This window comes from Poecilia formosa, unplaced genomic scaffold (assembly GCF_000485575.1).
Source record: "Poecilia formosa unplaced genomic scaffold, Poecilia_formosa-5.1.2 Scaffold0, whole genome shotgun sequence".
Classification (NCBI taxonomy): Eukaryota; Metazoa; Chordata; class Actinopteri; order Cyprinodontiformes; family Poeciliidae; genus Poecilia; species Poecilia formosa.
This window is the reverse complement of record NW_006799939.1, coordinates 2618441-2644000: the sequence shown is the minus strand read 5'-3', so window position 1 is coordinate 2644000 and position 25560 is coordinate 2618441. Positions and strand designations below refer to the sequence as shown.

At 41.7% G+C, this 25560-nt stretch overlaps 1 protein-coding gene across 1 annotated transcript in view; it reads left to right on the top strand.

Moving 5' to 3' along the window:
- LOC103134963 (eukaryotic translation initiation factor 3 subunit H) overlaps positions 1–25560 on the top strand; it is a 72094-nt gene that overhangs the window by 5074 nt on the left and 41460 nt on the right. Inside the window, exon 2 of the mRNA XM_007547522.2 lies at positions 4327–4483. Within this exon, the coding sequence (XP_007547584.1) occupies positions 4327–4483 (157 nt within the window). The remainder of the gene's footprint in view (positions 1–4326; positions 4484–25560) is intronic.

The window sequence follows — 25560 nt, the reverse complement described above, 5'->3', positions numbered from 1 at the left end:
CAACTTGAACGCGGCTCCTTTTGTTTGACCTTATTGCAGATGTTTTCAGTCGATTATTGTCCACCCTCCCAATCTGTTCCCAGAAGGACGGCTTTTAAGTGCGCGATGGAGAGATTGCCAAGAGCTAAGATAGCTGAAAGCATATCTGCTCTCACTGATGGGATGAAAAGCTTGGAGAAGCTATTAGATGGCGGAAAAACGGAGCCAAGGCCTGAACAGGTGCGTGAGGGAGAAGGTGATTCTCGCCTCCTCGGTTGTTGTTGCCACACCTGTCTGACGCAGAGCCGCGTCCCTCTTCCTTCCCAGCCTCCTCGTTTTGTTTTCACTCTTGGTTTTCCCCACTTCAACCTATTTATCAGATTATCCTCCTCTCTCTTTCTCTCACTCTCTCACTCAAAAACAAAAAAAAAGCGAGTTCGGGCAGCCTTGCTGGCAGGGAATGAGATTTGTTTTTCTCCCTGCTCCACCTCATATCGTCGCTTTCCTCACTGCCCCCAGCTCTTAACTTGTTGCATGACAAGTCCGGCGCTCGGCGAAAATAAATCATCTCCCAGGACGGCCCCGCATGATGCATATATGTGTGTGTGTGTGTGTGTGTGTGTGTGTGTGTGTGTGTGTGTGTGAGCGGCGCGGGGGCCGATGTGACCAGGAAGGGCTCCCTCATAGTGGTGTTGGTTGTTTTGTTGTGATCATGGGTGCAGAACTGCCACCCCTGCTCCTGTGTAGATGTGTATGTGTGTATTATTAATGCCTCTGGCTGTGACCTGCCCACACTCTTATCAGTGTGATTTATGCTCTGCCTGTCTACAGTGTGCTTTTCAGCTTCTTTTTTTTTTCCCTCAAACCATTTTCTGTTCATGTAGACGGGTTGCATGACTTTTTTTCTGTTTTCTCCGATGCCTCTATGTTCTTTAATTGGTTGCCGTAGTTTTTGTGGGCTTGTTTGTATGGGGAAGAAGGACAGCATTATTGCCATTAGTGACAATGATTTAGAGGCTAAGCAAACCTTCTAAATCCTACAGAGAGCACTTTTGTCTAGCTTTAATACTTAACTCCTTATAATAACAAATTAACTTATATATATATATAAAGTATGAGGGCCTTTGGTATCACAATATATGCTCATAAAGCTCTAAATATACATTTAATGTCCTCCCGCCCTCCTAAAGATGTAGATGTAGACCATTTCCTCCTCAAGTGGTGCTGAATACCAGCTGGCCTTTTATGCTTGTTCATGTTGGATGCACAGGAATGGAATTTGCAGGTGGTGCTTGCTACTCCACCACCCAACCCATCTGTGATTGCTGGAGTAATGTGTCCCAGAATCTCCCCTTCAAATACCAAGGGTGGAATTAGACAGTTTTCTGCAAGCTATTGAGGACTTTTCATACTTGGAGATGTGGCAATTACAATATCAGTGCATATATAATATGTAAAATATGTATACTGCAAGTGGTGGGCACATTTAACTTTAGCAGTGCTAACCCTAAAGACCTAATCCAAAACAGTAGTTCTGCTAGCACTAAAGCATTACAGCAACACAGTATTTAGCTGAAGCTAAAGCTAATGCGCTAACTTCGATTCAAATTATATCTGTGCTCTAAAAACTATAACCCTTAAGCACCGGTTTAATTTTGGCATTATAACTTATATTATAGGTAATGTCTTTAGATATTTTATTTTTGTGTTTTATTTTGTTCCTTTATGTGTTTTTCTTTTGTTTGAACTAAAGTTATGGGGGGAGAGCAAACAGTCTTTACCCACTTCAAAATAAGAGCACGAATATAAACATCTTGACAGTCGATAACCAAAACTTCAAAACAAGATGTTTACTGAAGTTTACTAAACAGCTAAATAAAGTAGCGCTTTGGACTTTTTTTTCCTGGAAAATTTACCTTACGGGAAGCAAAGTGTGCCGAACATTTTAAACGTTAGCGAAACCGCTGAACAGGCTAAGCTCTGTTAGCATGTTTGTGGATATATAGCAACACTGTGAGCAAGTGTGAGCACACTTGCTAATGCTCACAGTGTTGCTATATACTTGATGCTTAATGCAGCAAAAATTGTTTTTAATAATGATGAGTTAATTAATTAAGAAAAAAACTAACAAGAAACTAAGCAGATGTCAGTAGAATCTTGATGATTAAATGGAAACAATTGATCTCCATGCTGGTAATTTAGAACGTAAAGAGATGGAAATGCTTACTGGGTAAACTTAGAAAAAGTATACCCAACTTTTTTCAAGAAAACCTTGTGGGAAATATTAGTTTGGAAACTAGATATCTTTTTTGGGGTGAGAGGGTATTAATTGACCTGTGGGGCAGCAGGAGCTGACTGTGTTTTGGTGTCACAGCAGCTCAGCCATCTGTTGTATTTTGGAATCTGCTTACATTTCTTCTACATTCAAGCTTCATAAACTCTGCTTACAGCACCGTTCTTGACTTTTTCAGTCTCTGCTCCGTTTAACTTGGTGCAGGGAGTTTATTTGTATTTTAAGTTTTAAGTAGTTGCTTGGTGATTTTATTGGATCCTAAATCCAAATGAATTCTCTTATTTGAAAATAAATGCAGATTGTTTTTCTTCTTTTCCAAAGCCCAAAGAACAAAACACTTATATTTTTAGAAAATTAAAAAATATGTTTTTTTTACCTTCAATGCCCAGAGAAAATGCATAAAAACTTGCGAGATTGATTACATGCCGTAGTTTTGGTGATGCATGGGGCCTAATCTATTGTTACAGAAACCCAAATTGCACAGTCTTGCTTTAACTGGATATGTTTTGCATCTTACGGTTTTGATGGATTTGTTCCGGCTCAGGTTCTCAGAAGAATAGGAAGTGTTTTAGTTTTGAATAACAGACAGCAGACCAGGTATTTCAGGGTTCACCATCTTTGCTCCTTTGGCTGCTCTGTCTCTGTCGTTTCCTTCGCTCCAGCTCACCTTCTGCTAATGATTGATTTGCCTCCTCACTCTGTCATCAGGTTCAGTGAGACTTGCTAATGACCCATTCGTTTCAATCAGGTGTGCTAAAGTGGACTCTCAAGATGGAGGCCAGCAAAGATCAGGAAGTTCTTTCGCAGGTTTTGGTCAGATGTTGCTTTTCTGCATTGCTCTCAGTTCTTCGGCTTGAACAAGACGTGACGTGGCCACAAACAAATTTTAAGTGATGGATCAACATAAAAAGTGTAATTTAAAAGAAGGAAAAGGATTCTTTGTTTTTAATCTAAAAGATGTTCCAGAAGAAAAACAGTTCCTACAAAACGATACTGATTTAGGAGTGTCTGGGTGAAGTAAGTTGGGGGAGGAGGATGTAAAATTTCAATAAAAAAAATAAATACTGAACTTTTAATTCTTTTGCTGTAAAAATCTAAACATAGCAGATAAATATGTTGATTCAAAACTGGGACTTTGAAACTCATCACGAACATGGAAATGCTGAGAAAACCTTCGTCGTGTGGTTAAGTGCTTTCCAATGTCGACGTCAGAGGACATAATCAGGTTGTTGGTTTATCTGGGAAGCCATCGGGAGAAACCACGTTTTGTGGACCTTTTCGGCGTCATGTCGCGTTTGCTGTAAATTCCCGACATGTTTGTCACATTTAGCCAGAGTAAAATGCTTTCTTTGTTCTAAAAGGCTTGTGTACAAGGATTCCCACGTTGCTTATTAACATTTTATAGTAGTCTGACTGGAGTGGTGGTACATAAGTCTTCGTGTTTTCAGTATTTAAATTTTCCAATGCGCTGGATGAAAATATTCCTTTTAGAAAGGCGGCGTGTGTGTGTGCGTGTGTGTGTGTGTGTGTGCGTGTGTGTGTTTTAAGGAACTCCTAACACGATCCTTAATGAAAAATGGATTACTTTCACTGAGTGATACATTATTTAATTAGGTCATTTGTTTAATATCTACTTTTCACAGAACAGCTAACTATATTCAAAGGTCACAGAGCTCTTGCCTGTATTGTCCTTTTTTATGATAATTAAAAAGGCTTAATTTGTTTGTGCTGCAGCTCTTCTGCAGAAGATCAGGAAGAAATGGAAACGTTTTAGCTTCTGAAAACGGACGGTAATGCTCTTCAATCACACTAATCAGGACAAATCTACCTAACAAGCAGAGACGTATTTAAACCTGATGACATAAATTGGTGGATTATAAAGTAGGAACAGCAGGAAATGAAACTCCAGGTCAGAAATTCAAATGAAATTTCTTGCTAGGGAGTAAAAAAGATCTCAATAACTCGCCCTTTTGAGTTATTTCCACTTGCTCTAGTTAAATACTTTGAGTGATGTTTGCCTCTTTTTCTTTTCTTCTTTCCCTCTGCTTTCGCAGGTGGTGCTGAAGATTATTAAGCACTATCAGGAAGAGGGCCAGGGCAGCGAGGTGGTTCAGGGCGTCCTGCTGGGCCTGGTGGTCGACGACCGGCTGGAGATCACTAACTGCTTCCCGTTCCCGCAGCACACCGAGGACGACGCCGACTTTGATGAAGGTAACCAAAAGTGATGAGCTCAGAGGCTGAAAGCGAGCGCCAGCTCCGCGGGCGGGGCAGTTCAGCTGAGCTGCCGTGGCCGCGCGATCCGCCGGTGACAGTCGACGACAAATTTATGAGATCGTCGTATTTGAACGCTTCAGTAACATTTCACCGCTTCCTTGTTCCGTTCATTACTGATAACGGCGGCTTTGTCATTTAAATTCCACCGTGCGCCGGTTATAAACCGCAAATTGGGATGATTAGGTTTTTAATTAGCTCCGAAGTTCTCGAGCTGATGTACCAGATGGCGGCGGGAGCGTTAATTTGAGACGTTTCTGTGGAAAATATGGTTTTATTTTTGGACTTGGAATAGTTTACTTTATCTGATCACGGCGAGGGACAGCCGGGTCAAACGACTTTATCGTTTATCGGCTTTGAATCTCATTGTTGGCTCACAAAGCAGAGCGAGAGTTGCTCAAAAGAAGTTTTCACTCCACACTGACGCTCGACTGACGATTAGCTCTTCTGTTCTTTAGCGCTAAGCTAGTTAAGGGTCGGACCATGAGAGGCAGAGGTAAAAATATTTCATTGTGAGGAATATTTTTTTGATTCTCTCTCGCAAGAGTATTCAGGTGTGTAATTGTGAAGTGGAAGGGAAGTCAACTTGATTTCACCTCTAAAACATGCGCTACTCAACTCCCTGAGATCTGATTCTGGACAACTCTTGACACCTTTTCATTTCTTCCCCATCTGCAAACATCCATTTTTCCACCCCTCTTAGCCTCCCGCCACCGTGCCCTCTGACCTCTGCCGGAGCCTTACTCCTCTCCGCTCCCAGTTAGGCCCAACACATCCCGCTGCATGCTGGTCTGAGGGAGGGTTGGGAGGTGAGCAGCTGCAGGGAAAGGCGGACAGGGAGGAGAGTCTAACAGGCCTCTGTTGCTAATGAGCAGCTGCCAAAAACCGAGCAAGGATACACACTCACCGCTGGTAGCTAAAGGTCATTAGTGTAAGGAACCCCGGCCCACTGTGTGTTTCTGCATCGCTGGGAGCCAAAGCTTGTTGGGATGCTGACTTTTGAAGGGCCGGGTTTCCCATCTGCCACTCTTAAGTTAACGAGGGCTTCATCGACGACGGCCTCGCTGCGACTCCTGGCAGATTCACAGAGCCTGGACAGAATTCCTCCCAACAGGGATCCAGATCCATCTGCAAAAGGTGACAGGCTCCAGGTGATCTGACTGCGCGGCACCAAATTCACAACGTTTCTCTAGTCCCTGCCAACTTTCGCTCTCCTAACTGAGAGCATGCCGTCGGATATTAGATCACGCCAGGAACTGCAGGTTCCCTGTCCTCAAGAAGACGATTTCTCTCCACTCTGTGATGCCGGGATTCTAAATCAAAGCCAGAGATGGTGACAGAAGTAAAAACGGTTCATCGGCCGCATCGCAGTGAATTGATTTTATGTCTGTAAATAAGGTCATTTTGTTCCTGTACTTCAGTCTGAATTATCTGCCCACGCAAACAGCTGACCAGCTGGGCCAGTCGGCTGCCTGCGCCGCTTGTTCTGCAGCGGCTAATTGTTGGCGTTTCATCTGCGCTGCCGTTGGAGTGGGGCGCCTCGAAACCTCTGCACACCTGCAGCACAAGCCGGAGCTGAAGTGTTGCGCTCCAGGCCGAAATTGGCGTTAAATAACATTACTGACAAAAAAAATGGATGATTTTCTAAAACAAGAGCTGAGTTAACAATCAGGTCATATCGATCGTTCTCTAAAACGTTTATAATGTTCAGTAATATTTGAGTCTACAGATATTTTCCTTGTATTAAGTATTTGGCCTTCGTAAGTCGACTTTGGAATCTGCTTTTCAACCTTCCAATAAGCCGACTCGTTTAGATGTGTTTGCTCAGTTTTTGTTTGCTAAGAGTTGTTCATGATCACTTCGCTAAACCAAAGTTGTTTTGCAAACTGAAGCATCTTAGTACATTATGCTGCAAAAAGATTCACAAAACTGGTGTGCTGTTGGTAGTCAGTCACTGATGGCTTCATAAATAAATGAATAACAATGATATCTGCTCTCAGTCAGGTTATTTGGATTTAAAGATTTGCTGAAATTTCCTGTTCTTTTGTTTTTTCCCTGGTTTTGTAAATGAATTGGGGGGGGAAATAAAATCACACCAACAGAGACTTCAGAACAGTGAAGGCTGATTCTCAGAGTTTGGGACCAATTATTCCAGTCCCAAGCTTGAATTTAGAACATGACAGGATTTAAAAAAACGAAACTGTTGTTGTCAACACTTTAGCTTTATTGGATTCCATTGTTGGTAAAATATTGTAGCATTTTAACAACAAATGCCCACCTAGCAGTTCTGCTTCCAGTCATTAAATATTTATGAGAGGAGGTGATTCTGAAATCACAAGTAACATCTACTACTTTAGCAAAGCAGAGCCAATATATATTGCTGGCAGTCGTTAAAATTGTTCTTAATGTTTATTAGTGATTATAACCGTTAGCATTGTTAGCAATAGCAGGGATCCATCTCTGTTGATTCTAAACTTACTATAAATACCTTTTGTCAGGTTCTATAAAACAAGCTTCCGAAATGTCCAAATCCATTTTGCCCCATTGTAGGTTAAAGGTCTTCCAGTTTTCCTTCCCGATTTCTCCCGAAGCTCCATCTTGTTCCTCAGTAAAGCCGTGGAGTTGTTTCCTCAGTTACAGCTACTGTAACGGCCTCAAACCACTTCTGCTGCTCTTAATGTTTGCTTAAGCTACTCTGCAAACATCAGACTCATATTTTCTTCTTTCCTGCACTGAAATGTCTCCAAAGAAGGAGATCTGTAACGATGCAAAGGAAACAAAAGCATCAGGAAAATTTGGTTTCCTGATGCAATCAATATTGCAGTATTCAGCAATTGCATTTTTTTTTTTTCATAATTGATTACATGTGTTCCTGATATCTTTCAACCCTTTATTTTAAGCATTTTGTATCATAATGCTGATACTTTGACGACAAAATCACTGTTGCCAGAGTGGATTTGGATACATGTGCTGCAGTAAATCCACTATATTGGTTTTGGCTGCCTCATTGCATCAAACTCACAGATACTGGGTTAACTGGCTTAGCAAAAGGTCTAAATGTTTTGGCCTTTTGTTGACACATTGCCTCTGTGGCTCATCATTCCTCAATGCGAGATGAGGGACCGGCGTGTTGCTGTCAAAGAAGCGCCCGAGCCAAATTTACCCGAACCTCTCACTCTGCTGAAACGGAAGAGAAAAGGAAACATTTTCAAAGTTTTTGCCACACAGAATGGCAGAAATTGCCAATGAAGCATGTTTGTTTCTGTGCGGGATTCTCTGGCGAGTGTCTCCACACTTCTGTTTTCCTTCTCCATTGCCGTTTCAGATTCAAGAGGTCGACGTATCGCGTACAGTGCGAGCAGTCGGGTCGTACAGTCTGTGAACATGATGTGTGAATTATTGGACCCGGCGATGCAGGTGTACAGTTTGAGCTGGAGCTGAATGCAGCTAATGGAAGTATTGTGCAGTTTCTGTGCAGATTTAGTTAACATTTTCAAAAAGAAAAACATTAAGAAATGCATTTCAAATGTTCACTTTCAAGCTGAACAATGTATTGAATTACAGTTGTTATAGCAATATTAACAACTGCATTGTGGCAACTGGTAGGTCTGCTTGGATGTGATATTTGGTTGTGTTTTTTCCTAATGTTGTGGAGCCCTATTTCACTTCATCCCGTTGGATTCTAGTCAAGTCTAGTTTATTAGTATAGCACATTTAAGCAACAAGACGGTTCAAAGTGCTTTACACCATAAGAAACATCATACAGTAACTAGCCTTGATTTAAAGGAACCCAGTGTAGTGACATGATTTTTGCTCTTCATATTGTGTTGAATTAAAAACATGTTCCTGTCTAGAGGGTCAGAGCTGACCACAGGCGAACGATCGCACTAGGAACATGCATTAAGCGGATGGAAACAGAAAAAAAAGCATTAAGTTGTGAAATGTTGCAAACAGTTTCAAAACTTAATTAAACCTCTATATTTTTAGTTGGCTGTGCGCCACCACACTTTGGGGTCCTGTTACAGCGAAAAAGTGTTTTGTGATGCGTTTCTTGGAAAGCTTTTGGCCTCTCTTGTAGTATCTGAGACATTGGAAGGACGGATCTGATGTGTAAGATATCTGCTCTGATAGAAGATCTTCTAAGCCGTCCCGAGGGAAACATCAGTGATCCGCTGCAGGTCCTCTCTGCTGGTCGTGTGAAGTTTATCAAGCGGAGCCTCCTTACGGTTCATCATCCTAACCTTCCTCTGCCAGCCTGGGTGTTTCTAGGGGAAGCTTTTAAACTGCTGCATTGCGAGCCTCCCACTGGAATCGCAGGAGATGAATGATATCTTTCTAGTGCTGCAGCGCCGTTTGTATCAACTCTGATGCCTACCGAGTTAATCATTAACCTATGGACGCAGAAAGTCTCGGCTGAGCAGCTGACACTCTCCTAGCTGGCGGCATCATGTTCCCTGGATACCGTTTGCCTCCGAGGTCCGTGTGTGTGTGTGTGTGTGTGTGTAAATCTGAATCATCTCACTCTAACTCACCGTCGCTCCTGCTACGTGTCTCCAAAAGGAACAATGGTTTGGATTGACGACCTTTACGACTGACTAATTTTTATTTACTTATTTTTTAATTGATCATTTTCCGTGTTTGCAAGCAGGGTCGTTTCCGTGTGCATCTGTGTGTGTGTGTGTGCATGTGCTATGCCGCCGACTCATCAACAGGTGCCAGTGTGGAGCTGCGCTCACGGGGCAGCCGGCGGCAGCAAGTGTGACCAAAATGAGCGAACAGCTAGAAGGAGAACTAGTAATCGCGCGCACGCAGCAGAATGAGCCTGGGATGAAAGAAAACAATGAGGGGAAAAAAAGAATAATAAAGAACCTTGGCTCGGACACCAGTCGTCCTATCTGTCGTGCCCTTGCCCACCCCTTCCCTGTATCATCGACTAAACGTACGGAGAGGGAGAAGTGTGCAGCTCCAGCCGGTGACTCCCGAGGCATTTTGAGCAACAGAGGCGCACGAGGAGCATGCTAATAAAATATGTGCTCCGCGTCTTTTTGTTGCAGCATCGGTGACGAAGCATTTCAAAGAAGCTGCATCCTGGAACAGAGAGATTACTAAGGATGTTGGCATGAATGAAGCTGTGGAAGGTAGTCATTTAATGTCCCCACTACCTCTGAGGAGACATGCAGTAAATAAAAACAATCTGGTTTCTGTGGGTTTTTTTTTTTTTTGTAGCTGCAATAAAAATGTGAACTTAAATCAATTGCAAATGGGATTTAAAATAATAATAATAATAATAATAATAATAAAAAGCCAGAAATTTGTTCCAAGACATCCAGCTTCTTAAGTGAATCTGGGTAGCTTAAGTTTTCCGTTTATCCATATCGCTCCTGTCAGCTCAGTTGGATTTCTTTAGCCTCAACTGGTCCAGCATTCATGTTTTTTCCTCCTCCTTTCTTTTAGAAGTGTTGCGGACATTTGTCTTGTCATCATTTCATGTCCTGCCATGGGCTTTATGTTTTCATGTGTTTAATGGCAGCTGCTCACACCTTTGGGTTTTTACAATTGGATTTCACACTCGGGAGAAGTGAAGTGGATAAAAGTGAAATACTGAAGAGGAGGACATTGGCTAACCAGCCAGGGAATCTGATATAAAGTGTATGCCAGGAACGCTGGGTGGATTTAAAGCTTAATATTGTAAAAGCTGATTCGTTTCTCATACCAAATCTTCGGTGATTTGATTGGATATAAAGTTTGGAGCCTGATTATGAGTTTCTTTGGACTCGCTGGACGGACTTGGTTTTAATATTAAAGATGGCGTGTTTTTCTTCTCCTTCACATGAGTGAAAGTCACTTCATAAAATTAGCCAGAAGTGAGCCCTCATTTCTCCTCCTCATGGCTTTCACTGTTTAAAGGGACAAACTTCATCAATGGCAGATCTAATGAGGTGTGACTCGCCACACACAATTATCATACGTTATTCCATGAGTGAGTTATTGACAGCCCAGAATAAAATTAGGTTACTGTAAGGCTTACTTTGTCTCAGTAATCTGCTAAAGATTGATTTTCACATAAAACAGATTTACTCAGTAAGGCTGCTGCGCAACCATCTGTTGTTAAAATAACTCTAACAAGGTAAAATATGTTTCTCCTTAGCTCTCTGTCTGCTTTTGGAAGCAAACTCATTATTTACTTTTATTTATTTATTTTCCCATCGAGATCAGCGCCTGCCTCCCACACTGTGCGTGACTTCATCTTTAGGCATTTCAAGATTTGATTCCATTTGGATCAAGAAGCTCATGATCAAACTAAATTGATCATTAAATATAATATAGCGACCCTCCCACACACACACACACACACAGTCTTGTTATTCTTCTGCTCCATTCTCTTGGATTCATTTATCTTTTCACTGTTGCGACTCTTATTCGCTGCTGTTGTTTGGAGCCTGCTACATGTGGCGCCCACTGGTCAGATAGCATCAGATTTGCAGACAGAAGTCTCTGTGTGTATCTTACCTGTAGATTTCTGTAAAGCTGATGATTTTGAGAAGAGAGAAGAGTTTAGAAGAGCAAATGCTAAAAAACTGAACTTTTTCTGTTATCCAATGAAGTTTTGGCCTATTGGGTAAAGCTAAAAAGGACAGCCAGCCTAACTCTGTAGATAAATAAATAAGTAAAGTATACATTTTAAATAACTACTTTCTTCCTTACAGCCTGTGCCTTAAGAATAGCTAACATCTTTATTATTATTCACTCAGTAAGCTCTTCCACACTGAAGAATGGTACCATTTTGTGGGAATTACAGACATGGTGCGTTGACGGACTGGAAAAAGATTGGATTTCTGAGTTCTTTCGGGGGGAAAGTAATCAAGACTAGTGAAAAAATGCTTGAACCAGGTCATATTTTTCAAACTAATTCTACTATCTCTGCTAAGGAATATGTAAAGTAAAAAAATACATATCTCTTATATTTCTGGCATTTAACAAATAGAGAAAAAAAAGTGCTCTTTTATGCTGAGCTGAAATCATAAAATATAGCGTGAGTTGATATTGTATGGTAAGAAAAAAAAAAAGATTTCTTACTACATCATAAATATAAATATCTGATTCCCACCATCTGTGTGGCAGACGCATATTTAAACCGTCTTTAGGTAAGCTGTGTAAATAGCTCAAACGTGGCGTCCCAGATAAAAATGCGTTAAAGCCTCGCAGGACTAACATTATGGATGTATCAAACTGACAAGGTGCTGTCATTTTCTTCAGTCTGTAAGGGGGTCGCTTTATCAAACCAATTCCTCCTCCTCCCATTCATCTGCAGGAGGAGGCATCCTGCAGACAGGGTGAAATGAGACCTCTCTCCTTTTTTTTTTCCACACCTTTCATCTATAACTGCTCTAACTCCCCCCCTCTTTTTTTTTTTTTCGCTTTCCAGACTCGCCACATGTAAGCGGTGCCTCTGCTCTTCAATTCTGTTTCCCTTTTCCCTTCTCTGAAATCACAGACTCACCTTCTAGCCCGCGTGTTACCAAATCCTCCATCCATTTCCCCCGCCCCCATGAGGGGTAATTATTTATCTGCTGTTGGAGAGAAAAATGGAAGTGCCCAGCGAATGTCCTGTTGGGATAATCATATCCCAGAAATGGATCAGTTTGTTTTCTGAAAGTCATTTGTTTCAGTGGTTTTTTTTTTTTTTCTTTCTCTTTGGGAAGCCCGCTATAGTCCCGCCGCCAAGGACACAATTATTTGGAGTGTTTGTTTGTCTGATTAGAAGAATCCCCCTCTAATGACAAATATGGTACGAGCGTCAAACTTTGCTAACAGACTGGCTCTTGGTGCCTGTATCGTTGCATGTTGTACATTTTACATCTGTGTGCGATCCGTTTCATGGTTTCCCTCTCCAAAGTTAGCTGCCAGCCCCCTTCCTTCTGCTTGTCCTTCTGCCTCAAGCCAAGCTACAAGCTATCTGTCCAACGCAGGTGCTGCTAGCTGCCAAATTCTCTGTCCAGCTTCAAGTCATGCTTCTCATTGGTCAAGAAGATGGGAGCAGTTGTCAGGCTGGCGAAACAAACAGGTTTCGTCCAGACTTGTTTTGCAGAGAGCGCCGCGTCTGTAATTAGACATGTGTTTTTGTAGAAAAGGCGGCTCGGACAACACCTAATGGTCTTCGTTTCTCCAAAGAGCATTTAGGTTGGATGTTTGACTGTCGGGTAGCTACTCTAGTTCTAGCAAGATGGATAATTAAACAAACAAAAAAAAAAAAGAAAAAAAAGAAGAAGAAAGCAAGCAAGCTGCCCTCTTCATGTGTAAACAACCTGCAGTCATTAACGAGATAGATTTTGATGATTGGCACCCTCGTCTCAGTTTGGTGTTTGTTGTTTATGTCACTCCTGCTGCCTCAGTTTAAACTCTCAGCAAACCAATTAACCACATAGCTTCAACTTAGATATTTTATGATGTGGTGTTTTTCTTTCTTCTAAAGAAAGAAGTGTGATCCTGCAAGAGATATCTGCAGGCGCTGATTTAAAACTCGGTTAATGGAAGGGTTCTGTTACGTATTTCTTCTGATTTTAGAAACAAATCTCCAGCAAGAATCACAGGATATATTAGTGTCTGTACTTTTATTTGCTAGTAAGTCCTTGGCACATTACAACCACAAAGAAGGGTTAGTTTAGAGAACAATAACAGTTTTCCATAAACCTTGTAGGGGACAAACATGTAAAATAGCTGTTTTCAAAGCTCACTTCAAATTTATTCAGAGCTATTTGTCTTAGTCTAAAACATAAAATCCCAATAAGAGATGAATGGTTTCTGATCATCCTAAATATGACAAAAACTTATGGTGACATTGGATTTCTCAGTTGCTAGCTAGAATAAAAACTAAGCAATAATAATAAAAAAGAACAAAAACAAAAAACAAAAATGAGATCTTCTCCACGGATTTCTAGAAAGGTAGAAAAGCCTCAGTAGATTGCTGCATAAAGATTTGAAAATGACAAAGTAGCTGCTGATCTACCGCAGTAGACTCAATATTATTGGTTCTGTAATTTGTGTTGGCAAAGCAGAAGTAATTGAAGTCTATTTTATACTGGAGCTCAGTGATGGCTGTTCTCCAGACAGTTGCGAATAGTTTCTCTGCCTCCTGGTCTTTGTTGTTGTGCATATTATGTTTTTCTGATTTGCATTTCACTTGTCTAGGGCTCCACAACATATTGAGTAGCAGCTGTCATTGTAAAATTAAAATGTGATGCCATAATTTTGGAAAGGATTTTGCTTAAACACTGTATGTAATAGAACATTGAAATCCCATGCATTCAGACTCTGGACAGCACGCAGACATTTAGCCTTCATGTTTGACAGTCATTGCCATGAATGCCAACGCCCTGCTTAGATGATAGTTGCTGAAATAGTCAAACTCTTATGCACAACTTTTATGTAGGCAAATTCAATTTGACTTTGTTTAAATTAAGGATGTCATAATTGTTGTGTGTGTATATATATAAAACATATGTTAGAAAATTAACCTGCTTTAAAGTGCAGTAAAGTAACATTCTGCATTTCATCAGTATGTGGTCTACTTTAAGATTTTGATTCTGTTTCAGCTTCAGGAGCTGCTCTTCATGACAGTGACAGATATTTTATCCAGCAGGTAATTCTGCTGAGCAGCCTTATGTTTGTACAGATGCTTCTGACTCAACACATGCTGCAGTGTTCTGAAACCCCCCGTTCACCTTGTTACTGCTGGCAGGGTTTTTATGTGGTGGAGTTTGCCAAAGTGCTAGGCTAACATTAGCATCGTTTCTTTTTTTTTTTTTTTACTATTATTATTATTATTATTATTTTTATTTTTTTACAGTACATTTAAACTTCATAATCTGTCGGCAAAACCTGCTTTAAAATGTATTCACCTACTCTATAACCTTGGATTTGAACATCTTACAATTTAATGACTAGTGTTTTGGCTTCTCTTGGCACAGCTCTCGCCTGCATTACCAGCAATGTTTTAATACATAGAGCAGGTCACATGACATGCAGGAGTTTGGATCAGCAAAAACAATCTCTCTTTTAATGTGAATACTAGAATAAAAGGTGAAAGACATTTATATTTTTAGGGAAAAGTCAAATTTGTTAGATAATCAAAATAGTACGCACAGCTAAAGATGTAGAAGTCAAACAAACAGACATGGGAGAACCAGGCCAATTTTCTTTCACAATTTTTGGTCTATAAGCACATGAATCAACAGGGTAATTCACTTTTTTGGGTTTAATAAAAATCATAAACAGCATAAATCCCATAAGTCTGGACCATTTCATGAAATTCCTCAAGTTTCCATTTTTGTTTCTAAATCAAGAGTTCTGTGTCCATCTGAGATGCTCTTCATACATTTTTGCGTTGTAAAATAATCAGAATACGTCAAATTGATGCCAAAAGCATTTTCACAAACAAACACTTTGTAATTCACATTTTCCATTGTGAGAAAATTGTAATTGGTAGGTTATATTTTCGCTGCATCAACCATCTGTGCCAATGGGCCAAATTCATTTCAGTTGGCACAAACGGGTCCCAATGCCGTGCTTTGGAAGCCGCGTGTTTTACATAATTCAGAGTACCTGATACTTTTCACTTTAAACTCCTTCCTGATGTCTAGTCTCGCAAGGCCTGATTACAAACTCAGCAGTAGATGGGCATGATCTAAGTAAAACGCCTTTTTAACCCGACAGCGAATCAATAATTGATTATGGTATTAAAGACTCAGAAGGCCAAACCAAAATTAAAAATGTTAACTGGATAGTTTTTGAATTCATTAAAATAAATAAAATTTCACAAACCACAACCACAAGGCAGCACGGGTGAGAAGGCAATCAGAACTCATTTTGCCCAATTATATCAATGTTTTCCTCTACTAAGGTCTGCAGGGTTAGCCCTTGGTTTTTCGCAGCTGTCATTGGTGGCAGCTGCATTCATGGTGGGTTAATTAAAGTCAGGGGGATTAAAACCTCCCTTGCCATGATCCTTCCACTCCCCCCCCCCTCTCCTCCCCACCATCTCAAACACTTCTCAGTATGCAACGAAGCATGTCCGCATGTGTTGTCTGAAAAGTTGGAGGACTATCATTCTGATAAGGTCTGTCTTGGGGGTGAGCCCTTCAATAGATCATTCTACCTGCCCCAAATGGGGAATTGATTTCCTCCGTTTCTTCCCGCCCTCCCTCACAGTGGCTAATTAGAAATCACTCAAAGCCCACCTTTAAGGGAAATGCACATGCATTAAAGTTGCACTGTCACGCTTTAGGGGGATTTTGTTGTTGTTTTTCTTGGTGGGAACCTGGGTCTATTCCAGATCTACCAAAAAAAAAAAAAAGTTCCTGTCAGCAAATGCCTTCTTCCTTCGGTTTAAAGTGTGCTTCTCTTTAACTGTTATGTAAATCTGGCCGAGCCATACCTCCGCCCGCTCCCCAACGTTCACCTGGTGTTATAAATCAGGAGTGCGAGTCCCCCGAGCTCAGTCGTCATCAGCGCCGGTTCCACTGTTTTATTCATTTGCTCCCTCGTCTCATCACAGTGCTGCCCCACATTAAATTTGGTATGTGGAGTGGGGCGTATGGAGGGGGGCGGGGGTTTAGAATGCATTATCTCGGTGGGCTGTGGGGAGCTAGAGGGGGTTACAGGAAAGGAAGAGAGGAGAATGTGACAAGGATGTGAAAAATAGGGGAGAGAGAGACTTTAGGATGGTAAGAGCGATGGGTGAGGGGATGGTAAAGAGAGAGAAAGTTATGAGGGTGAGTGAGGACGACTTGGCGAATGATGGAGAGTCTGGATTGGAGAGGATGGCCAGCTAAGGTTGGTCAGTGGCTGTAAAAGCTAGTAAACCATGGGCGTGGCAATTAGAAAAAAATGGTTGAGGAATAATTGTGACTTAAGTTAGAGGAATAATCAAATTCCCACCTCTAAAAGGACACAATGGGGAAACTAGTAGAGCAGGAGTTGGCCTTTTTTTTTCTCTACCCTTATGTTTCTGTCTGCCAACATTTTTTGTTTTTTAATTATTGAACAGTTTTAATGCTAATCCAACCCCTGGGTGTTACGCAGCGTCGTCTGGCCCGAACATTTGGAAGGCTTTGACCTGAGATGTCTGCATATTTGAAGTGCGTCCTTTTCATCGCCGCTCAGTCGAGCCGCGCTATTCACAGGTGGGCCATTGTTTACTCATGCGAGTCTGACAGTTGTAGCTGCACACAGGTGTAGACACATGGGATTTTGTCGGGACAAATTATGTGGGTGTTGCTGCAATTAATTGTTCTGCACAAATAGTCCTGAATGGGGGAGGCTAGAGTACAAACACCTGTAAATATGTTCTGTGGTGCTAAATATGTGGGAATACAGGGCAGTCTTGGGATGAAGCGTCACAGAACATGATATTTATAGCATTTATAGCATTCACAGATGTGGAAGAAAGGTTAATTTTCAGTCTTAATCTTTTCTTTGTTAATTTAGCAGGACCATGGTTTGACCTTTATCTTGCTGAAAGGCCCTTTGAGAATCCATTTTCACTTTTGTGGCTGTGAACAAGCTTTGTGTTTTAAAATCCTCTTGATTTTGAAGACTTAGCCCACATAGCGAGCTCGGCAGATGTGCAGTTTCACCAGATGTTTGCCAATTGCTGCTGGCTAGTCTGATGGAGCTGAATGGTGGAGTCGCAGGGGAGGGGTCTGCACCACTGTTTTGCACAGCTGAATGGTTGCCACTGGAGATTCAAAGGTCTCTCAAACATGCATGAAAGAATCAAAGCACCACCAACGCTCTAGGTATGTTGTTGTTATAACATTGTAACATGATACAAAGCTCAAAACAGTCGATTTTACATAATACTGCTCCTTTAAAAAAAAAGAAAATCTGTTAATCTGCTGTATTTTCGAATTGTTCAAAGAGGAGTTCAAGTATTGCACCTTTTCTGTCTTAATGTGAACTATCCTCTGTTAAAGTTAAGTGCAGTAGATCAGCTGTGGATTAAATTCACCAAAGTTAGACAGGAAGCCCGTTTGTTCCTCCGACTGAGGGGCCGCCAATCCGGCTCCCTTCACTAGGAACATGGCTATATTAAGGATTTGTGGCAGAACCGGAGTCCTTTCTGTGAATCCTGTCGAACCAGGGAGAAGAAGCCTTTCAGTGGCTCCCTCTGTGCGTAGGAAACTGTCAGTAGAAGAGCAGGAAAACAGTGGGAGGAGAGAGCATGGGTATACTCGATCCATCCCTCTGGCCATAAATTGAAAGTCTCTCAGCCTGCTGTCAGTCAGATCACCCCGAAAGTATTTGTTTTGTACTCGTAGTCTATTGCTTGTCTTTCTTTTTTTTTTTTATTGCGGCCAAAACCTTGTAACAAGCTCCCATTTTATGACATGAAAACATCACATAGTTTGTATTCAGTCAATCTTGAAGCTGTGAAAACTACATAGAACATTATCAGCTGTGCTACACTTGTCTTAAGAAGCTACTCTCGTAAACTAAGACTGGCTTGTGTTCTCCGTTCCTGTCTCGGAGGAAAGAGTTGTAGCAGGAAGTATTTGACTTAATTTGCTTCACTTGGCTTGCCTTGCTTGACATCGCTCGCTCTGAGACTGCTACACATTGTGCTGTGTACGCTGGAGCATAATGTCAGCTCTCGCGACTAAACATATCGTAAGATGAAATATTGACAGGGACATCAAGTTAAAATTTGTCTGCCTTTTTGTCTCTTTAAAATAGACGAACCGCAATACGCAGAAAATGTGACAGCATTTTCCCTTCCTCATCGTCTCCAGTTATAAAAACAAAACCGAGTGACAAGCGGGGCTGTCAACAGTGCATATGGTTAACTTGTCAGTGTTGCACGCACAAAAAAGCCGCCTTATGAAGCGCCATTCTCTCCTCATTGCGTCCCTGAGTGTTTTGTGTGTCTGCTTGTGGTCCTGTGTGTATGTGTACGTGCGTGCACAAGAAAGAAAGAAAGAAAGGCAGCCCTCCACAAGGCTTGCTTAACTAAGATTAATTGCACCTAATCCACTGTTCCAGGTGGAACATGGACCCCGGTGGGGTACGCTGGCGCAAACACACAAATAGACACGCACAACCCATTACAGCCGCTCCGCGGAAAATTAGCCCCGCGACTCTGCCGACACACCGGACCAGACCGCGACTCGATGGCACCATTTACTTCCCGACAAGTTGCCCACATTTATCACCGCTCTCCTGCTCTAGACAGATGAAGGAATGCGTGGACAAAAACGCCGTGGCAGGAGGACAAGCTATCTGCCCAGCTCACATCAGCACCAGCTGGCTCTGACAAAACGCAGAGCGAAGGCGTCTGTCCTCCTTTTTCTCCAGAGAGGGGAAAAGACTGCGTGTGAGACATTGGGATCCATGCTGTGGTTTCTGCAGCGACACACTGTAGAATTTTGCAATTAGCAGTCTATGATGAAGTCATTAAAAGATACAGTAATAAGACCTATATGCTTTGATATGTGAATTGATTTTATTGGTCTTTATTCGCCCTTTTTGTACCCATTACAGCTTTATGTTCTGTCTTCTCCTCGTCTTATTCTCAAGTTGGCTTGAGCTTTAGGTTTAATTACTCTGGTGGCCTTTTGGGTACAATTTCCACCCTGTCAAATGTACTATACTCAGTGACCAAAAATCAGGCTAGCTACTTGGACGGTAGTTTGGATTTGGGTAAAACGTACGTAGAGCACAATGGGTTTAAACCATTTGATCGGCATGGAAGTGGTACACCTGTTGGTGTCATACAGTCAGCCAGTGAAGGTCACCAGGATTTGGAGGATATGGTTCCCACTTCATTTCAAACACTCACCGATACTGAAAACAACAAAATGTTAGCTTTCTTCCCTCAGTAACACGATCCACAAGGCACTAAGATCAGCTTTTTGACTCTCCAGCCAGCCCTTCAGAGAGTTTGATGGTGGGCACATTGTGGGCTGGCGTGGGGGCAGGTGGTGATTTGTCCTGGCATGTGGGGGTTACAGCTGTCACAACGGGCAGAGGGGTCTAACACACAAGGCCATCCGTCATTCTGATCGAGGATGATGGTCTGCATGTGTGAAGGACATCCAAACTTGGTTGTTAACAATTAACACAGCTGGGCTTTTTTCTTTTTTTTTTTCTTCTTTTTTTCCCGTTTTTGTGGATTTAGCCAGTTATTACTTATGTTAGTTATGCTTGGTGGCTGTTTTGTGTCTTACTGATACAGACACATGTGGACTGGGCTATGGCTAGTGTTTCTCTTTTGGTTTTTAACCTCTCACAGCTGTAAAAGCTGTCGCTATACCTAGAAGCCACTGTTACACTTTCTATCTTCTAAACCCGAGCTGCTCTGTCAACCCCTCATCACCCACTATTCAGGGCTTTCTGTATCTCGAAGGAGACCTTTTCCTCAGACAGGTAAGAACGTACTATAAAGGCAGCGCTTCTGTTCTGAGCTGCTCTAAAGAAGTCTGATCACTTTCCTGGTGTTTATGACCGTTTGACAGAAAGGATGGATCTAAAACCCCAGAATACATGAGCAAAGAGCCACTTTAGAGGCTGTGAAAAATTCTCTTGGAGAGAAAAAAAAAAGGCCTTTTGTACTTGCATTTATGTGGGTGTAAGGAAGCTATTCTGGTCATCTGAAAGTAAAGATTTTTTCTCGATAGGGACCTGGAAAGAACAGATTCAGAACACATCAACAGAATGCTTTACATCCAGTTTATATAGGTAGCAATTGAGCTTGAAGTGTTTCTTCAGCTCACAGCCTAAGTAGCATATTGTTTTGTGCCACTGGGACAGAGGGAACACGACCAAGCAAATGTGGCTTAAGATGGAAATTGGCAACCCGTGGAATTATTGTGTCTATCGTGGCTGAAATAATACCTCAAGATGTTAGCGTGTTTGTCTTTTAATGGAGAACGTGCATTCTGTCCTCATTCCTATTTACCGAGGCCACTTCCTCTTCGCTTTGGAAGCCAGTCGGCATTCATGTCACAAACGCAGGCTTTTCTTTGTGAATGAATTATGTTGACCCTGAAGCGCACATATTATCAATGAGCACTCCGAGGTGTAGGACTCTACAGATTAAAGGGTGTTTGTAACGGATTCAGGAGCATTTAAACTCAAAAAGCCACAAGTTTAAATAAGGAAGAGCAAACGGCACTGAAACAAGGTAGTTTCAAACATTTTATACGTTTGTTCTCTGTTGTCACCGTTCTTCACTTAGCAGAACACTGGTAGAATGAGATGTCTTTAAATTGTAATGCGCCTAAACATTTGTTTTGTTGTTTTATTTTTTTTATTTATTTTTTGGTTTTTGGCTTTAAAGTATTAATAAAGACCTACCATGTGCATGATCTGCTCTAAGCCTCAGAGTTTCTCAAGCACTCAATTCCAGCCCGGAAAACGGAATCTGTCTTTTCAGCTTCCTGAAGCAGCTTGTTCTTTTGCTGTCGGAGGGTTTGTTAACATGCAAGGCAGTGCTGCGATATTAACCCGATTGAGACTTTAAGATGCTGCCACGTATAGAGATTTCTGTTCATTTGGACCATAGGGAGTTTATATGTGGCGTAGTCGGGATATAATCAAGCGTAAGGAGTCATTACAGAGTAGAAATACTTTCAGTTTTCTTACACCATTCATAACCCTAGCTGATTTAGATTTAAAATGATTTTTTGTATGTTGTTAATACCTTTCTCAATGGTTAGTGGAAAAAAACCTTTATTGGCATCGGTGACCAAACTTTATGGGAGATTTGACGATGTCTGCAAATTGAGAGTACTGGGTGACTGACTTTTTTTTAAATAATAAACCTACAAATATTATAACATTTTATGTGCAACATGCAATAATTTAATAAAACCAAGTTAGTGGTCAGACTTTTCTGAAAAACTAATTCATTTTACGTCCAAATAAAAAGAAAGAAATCATTCTGTTGATCTCAAAAATATCTTCAGTGCAGTAGCAGGATTTAGAAATGAATCATTCTTCCATTTCTAAGGTTTTTACAATCTCCATGAGTTTCCAAACAAAGGTTTCACAAACAGCCAAGTGTCTTTTCTTGAGTGAACGAGTGAAGAATGTGTCCTGGTTTGTGCAGAGATGGTCCACATGCCTGGAGTAGTCATAAAATTGCCCATGTTTGTGAAGATGAATATAATTTGACAATGTTCTTCCTGTTTTGGGGGTTTACAGGTCGACAATGCAAAAATCCAGTCTATTTTGATTGGCAAACGCACCACGCAGACTCTCAGTGTGTAGTTTCTCAGGCAACAGCACATAAAGTTAGCTGAGTAAGGTGTAAGGACTCGGCAGTAAGGTGTACCTTATAAAGTGTCCAATGAATGTGCGTACCAGCTCCCTTTCACATCATACTTTTACAGCACGATCTGTCATTTTATCACGTGCAGGAGAGTCAATGTAGAAACAAGCTGTATGGTGTAAATATGAAAACTTCACTACATTTTTTTATGGACCAGAATAACACAACCGATCATCTTTAATCATCAAATCCTTTTTTTACAAGCTGAGCATCAGTTCAGCACTGGTTGTCTGAAATCCCCATATTTAACTTAGACGACAGTGGCTGAGATCTTAAAGCACATTGCCAGTGTTGCGACCGCTGTGATGACAGAAGGGTAAAGAGAGAGAGAGGGGGGGAGCGAGGCAGATAAGGGATCAAAATAAACAAAATTCTAATTATTTTTAATTCAAGTCTGGTTGGCCCATCTGTCCCCCTTCTCAGCTGTTGATTTTCCGTTTCCCGCCCCACTCACTACATTCAGAAAATAAAGGCAGGAAACAGAGGGCGAAGAAAACGCAGCTCTCCAAGTTTCATACTGTTCTACTGCTCATCTGCTCCACTCGACCTCAGTGGATATCAACTCCGGCCTGCGCATGCGCTCGCGTGCGTGCGTGCGTGCGTGTGTCAAACTGCCCAATGCTTTCCAGGCGAGGCCCCCGTCAGCCCTGTCAAGGTGGCGATTAGAATGTGTTGAGACACGCAGTTATGTGTATCCTCGCATTCAGACCCGAGCGCACACCAGAACACTTCTCGCCGCCTGCACACAGTCGCTGTGGCCTGCAGCAGCTTGCGAGGTCCATCTCAGTTCACCTCCTGTGTCATTGAGTATTACAGCACAAACTGTGTGGTGCGCCCACGCCGTTGGTGCCGCGGTTGATTATAACTGTTAACATTACTACCCAGGGTGAGAGGTTTTGCTTCTGGCCAATAACGGCCGCCACCGCAGACACGCACACGCTGACGGACAGCGCGCGCATGCAGCAGAGGCCATTTTCAGGCCATACGCATCAAACCTGCTCCCTTTCCAACGTGTTGTCATGGTTTTACACACTCCCCTTTGAACACTCACTCTCTTTGTCTCTGTCACATGTAAGCACACCTTTCCTGCTCATTTCGCCGTCTCCCACACGCACGCACACACACACGGGTACAATCAGATGGCACTAGGGGAATGGGCAGACTCATTCCCAGTCTGGCCTCGGGACCCAGATTGATTGATTGGAGAGGCAGCGGGGCAGCAGAAATGAATGAGGAAAAGCAAACGGCGGCGCATTCTCGCACCTCCTCCTCGCCTTGACGATATTGTTAAATTGACTGTTCTCGACCTAATGCTGCCGTCGCCTACAGAATATTGCCACCTGCCCTCATAATGCATGAGTGAAAGTGTCATTTTGAGTGTTTTGAAAAATACTAGGAAGGTTGTCTAATCCTGCCCCGCATTGTGAGACCCAATACTTTGTTGCCACAAAAGATGCCCTGTCGTAATGTTTTCAAATTCAGTTACTGTATATACAATGGCGGCTTGGTTATAGTCACTATGACTTTAACAGAGCTGCTGTCCCTTCGAGGCATTGGACGGTGTCAGATTACCACAGTATCTTGGCTACCTAATGAAGCACATTAGAGATGGTAATGATTTTCTAGAGCATTATTTGTTTTTGTGGCTGTTATTGCTATGACGTACAATTACCAAAGCATTTAATAGTTCTAGTTGTCACTGTTATCCCTTTCAACATAGTGCCGCAAAATATCATGATAAAACTGAAATCCATATCATCCACCCCTATTAGTAAGTAGTCTATAGAAATTGTCAATACATAAAAAAAACAAAACAATAAAACTACGTGGTGTTAACACACAATTACAGCTGGACGCTATTGGAAAATAATTTGATTGTAAGAAGAATATTGGTAAAATATCAGTTGTCATAAATCTATATTTTCATCAACCCTCTTTCCCCAGTTTTGGGCATTTTGGGCTTTACAGCACCCTTCCCATGTCTTCGTGCTTCCATGTCTTCACTTTTGCAGAATTTTTGTTTACTTCGAAAACAATGATTACTTTACAAAACAATGATTCAAATAAATTTGTAGATTAAACCATTTTTGTAACTTTAAATATGAGCAATGCCTTTAAAAGTAAACATTAACATCTATTATATGTCTATTGCAACCTCTAAAGGAGTTTTTAACGTTTCTGTATTCTTTTCAGGATTTTTTTTTATATATCGCGTTAAAGATAATCTTCCTTTGGACATTGGTCATGTTACTCCACAGACTGAAATCTCTACTGGCTTTTCAACTTCAATATATCATGATGTACACACATGTGTATGTCTGAGAATGTTTTTCTACTTTTTTCTTCACCTATAATTCATGGTTTATGAACAAAACAGGGTAGTGATCCTGTGGCATTTACTAGGCTCTCTGCTGTGTATTAGATCTTAGGTGGATGAGCTGGCTGACTGCCAATAGCCTGTTGTCTCCTCGGCCAACTAAATCTAAGTTCAGCTATCAGGCTGAAAGTCATTTGATTGTCTGCATGCCTTTTTGTTTATTTTTTCCCCCCTGACCTGAGTACAGTGTGTAGTGGTTTGTTTGAAAGCTTGTCTGTCTGCTTGAGTGACTTGTAAAAGCTGTAGGGAGAATTCAACACGGTATAAAATTAGGATTCTCTGAGCAGAATTCATGAATATTTTCACCAACCAGCCTGCACCGAGTATCATCAACTTATTGACATGTCGCAGGCAAATAATTGCCTCAGGTACCGGGTCTGGTTCCAATCTGCCGGGGTCTTTGTTTGCTGAGTCGGCCTGTTCTCCCTCCGCTTTGCAGCACACTCGCTGGTTTAATTGGTTCTAGCACACTTGTAGAAACCAAATGTGACCATCATACCAGGAGGAAACACAATTTACAACATCCGTCACTTAATACACTGGACCGCCGTGCACTTTTGAACCCTCGAATATTTAGCGACGAGCTAGTTTGAGGTTATGTGACTGCCGATAGACCTCCAGATGTATTTGGATCCCGCCAAACCTAATGTAGCCAAACTAGAATGCCTGCAACTTGAGCGTAGAGCAACAATTAGTTCTTTAAACCATTCTTGCATGTTTGCTGCTGTGTGGCAGGACGGATTGTTTTGACGAAAGTAAGCTCTCCTTCCATAAAATTCAAACCTCTTTTATTCTTACTAAACACTCAACATAAAACTGCAAATAGGAGCCTCTAACTAAATAGCCTGTCCAGAACAAGGGGGCAACCACAACTCAAGAAGAGACAGAACTTGATGTTTTACACAATGCTCTTTATTTTGCCTGATTTAAATCCCAGTGAAACATTTTCAATATTTCAACATGCATGGCAAGATTGAACATAGTGTGACAACTAGGCCTGTTGCGATAAACGATAAATCAATTAATCGCACGATAAATTAAACCTGTCAACCTCATTTTAATTACCGGCTTTTTCGTCTCTTCCTGCCTTTTTTCTTTCTGTTGATGACACTGAATGAAAAAAGGCTCAGCTCCGGTGCTCTCCACTGACCCTCCCTTCCTCATTTCCTTAGTGTAATGTCCAGCGGCCCATTTTCAAAACCTGAGACACATTAGCCGACAGAAATCCTAGGTATAACGGTTCTATCGGGTTCAATTGTGCCGTGTGGTGTCCAGCCTCATGGGCACATAATAATGGCTACAAGTCCAGTT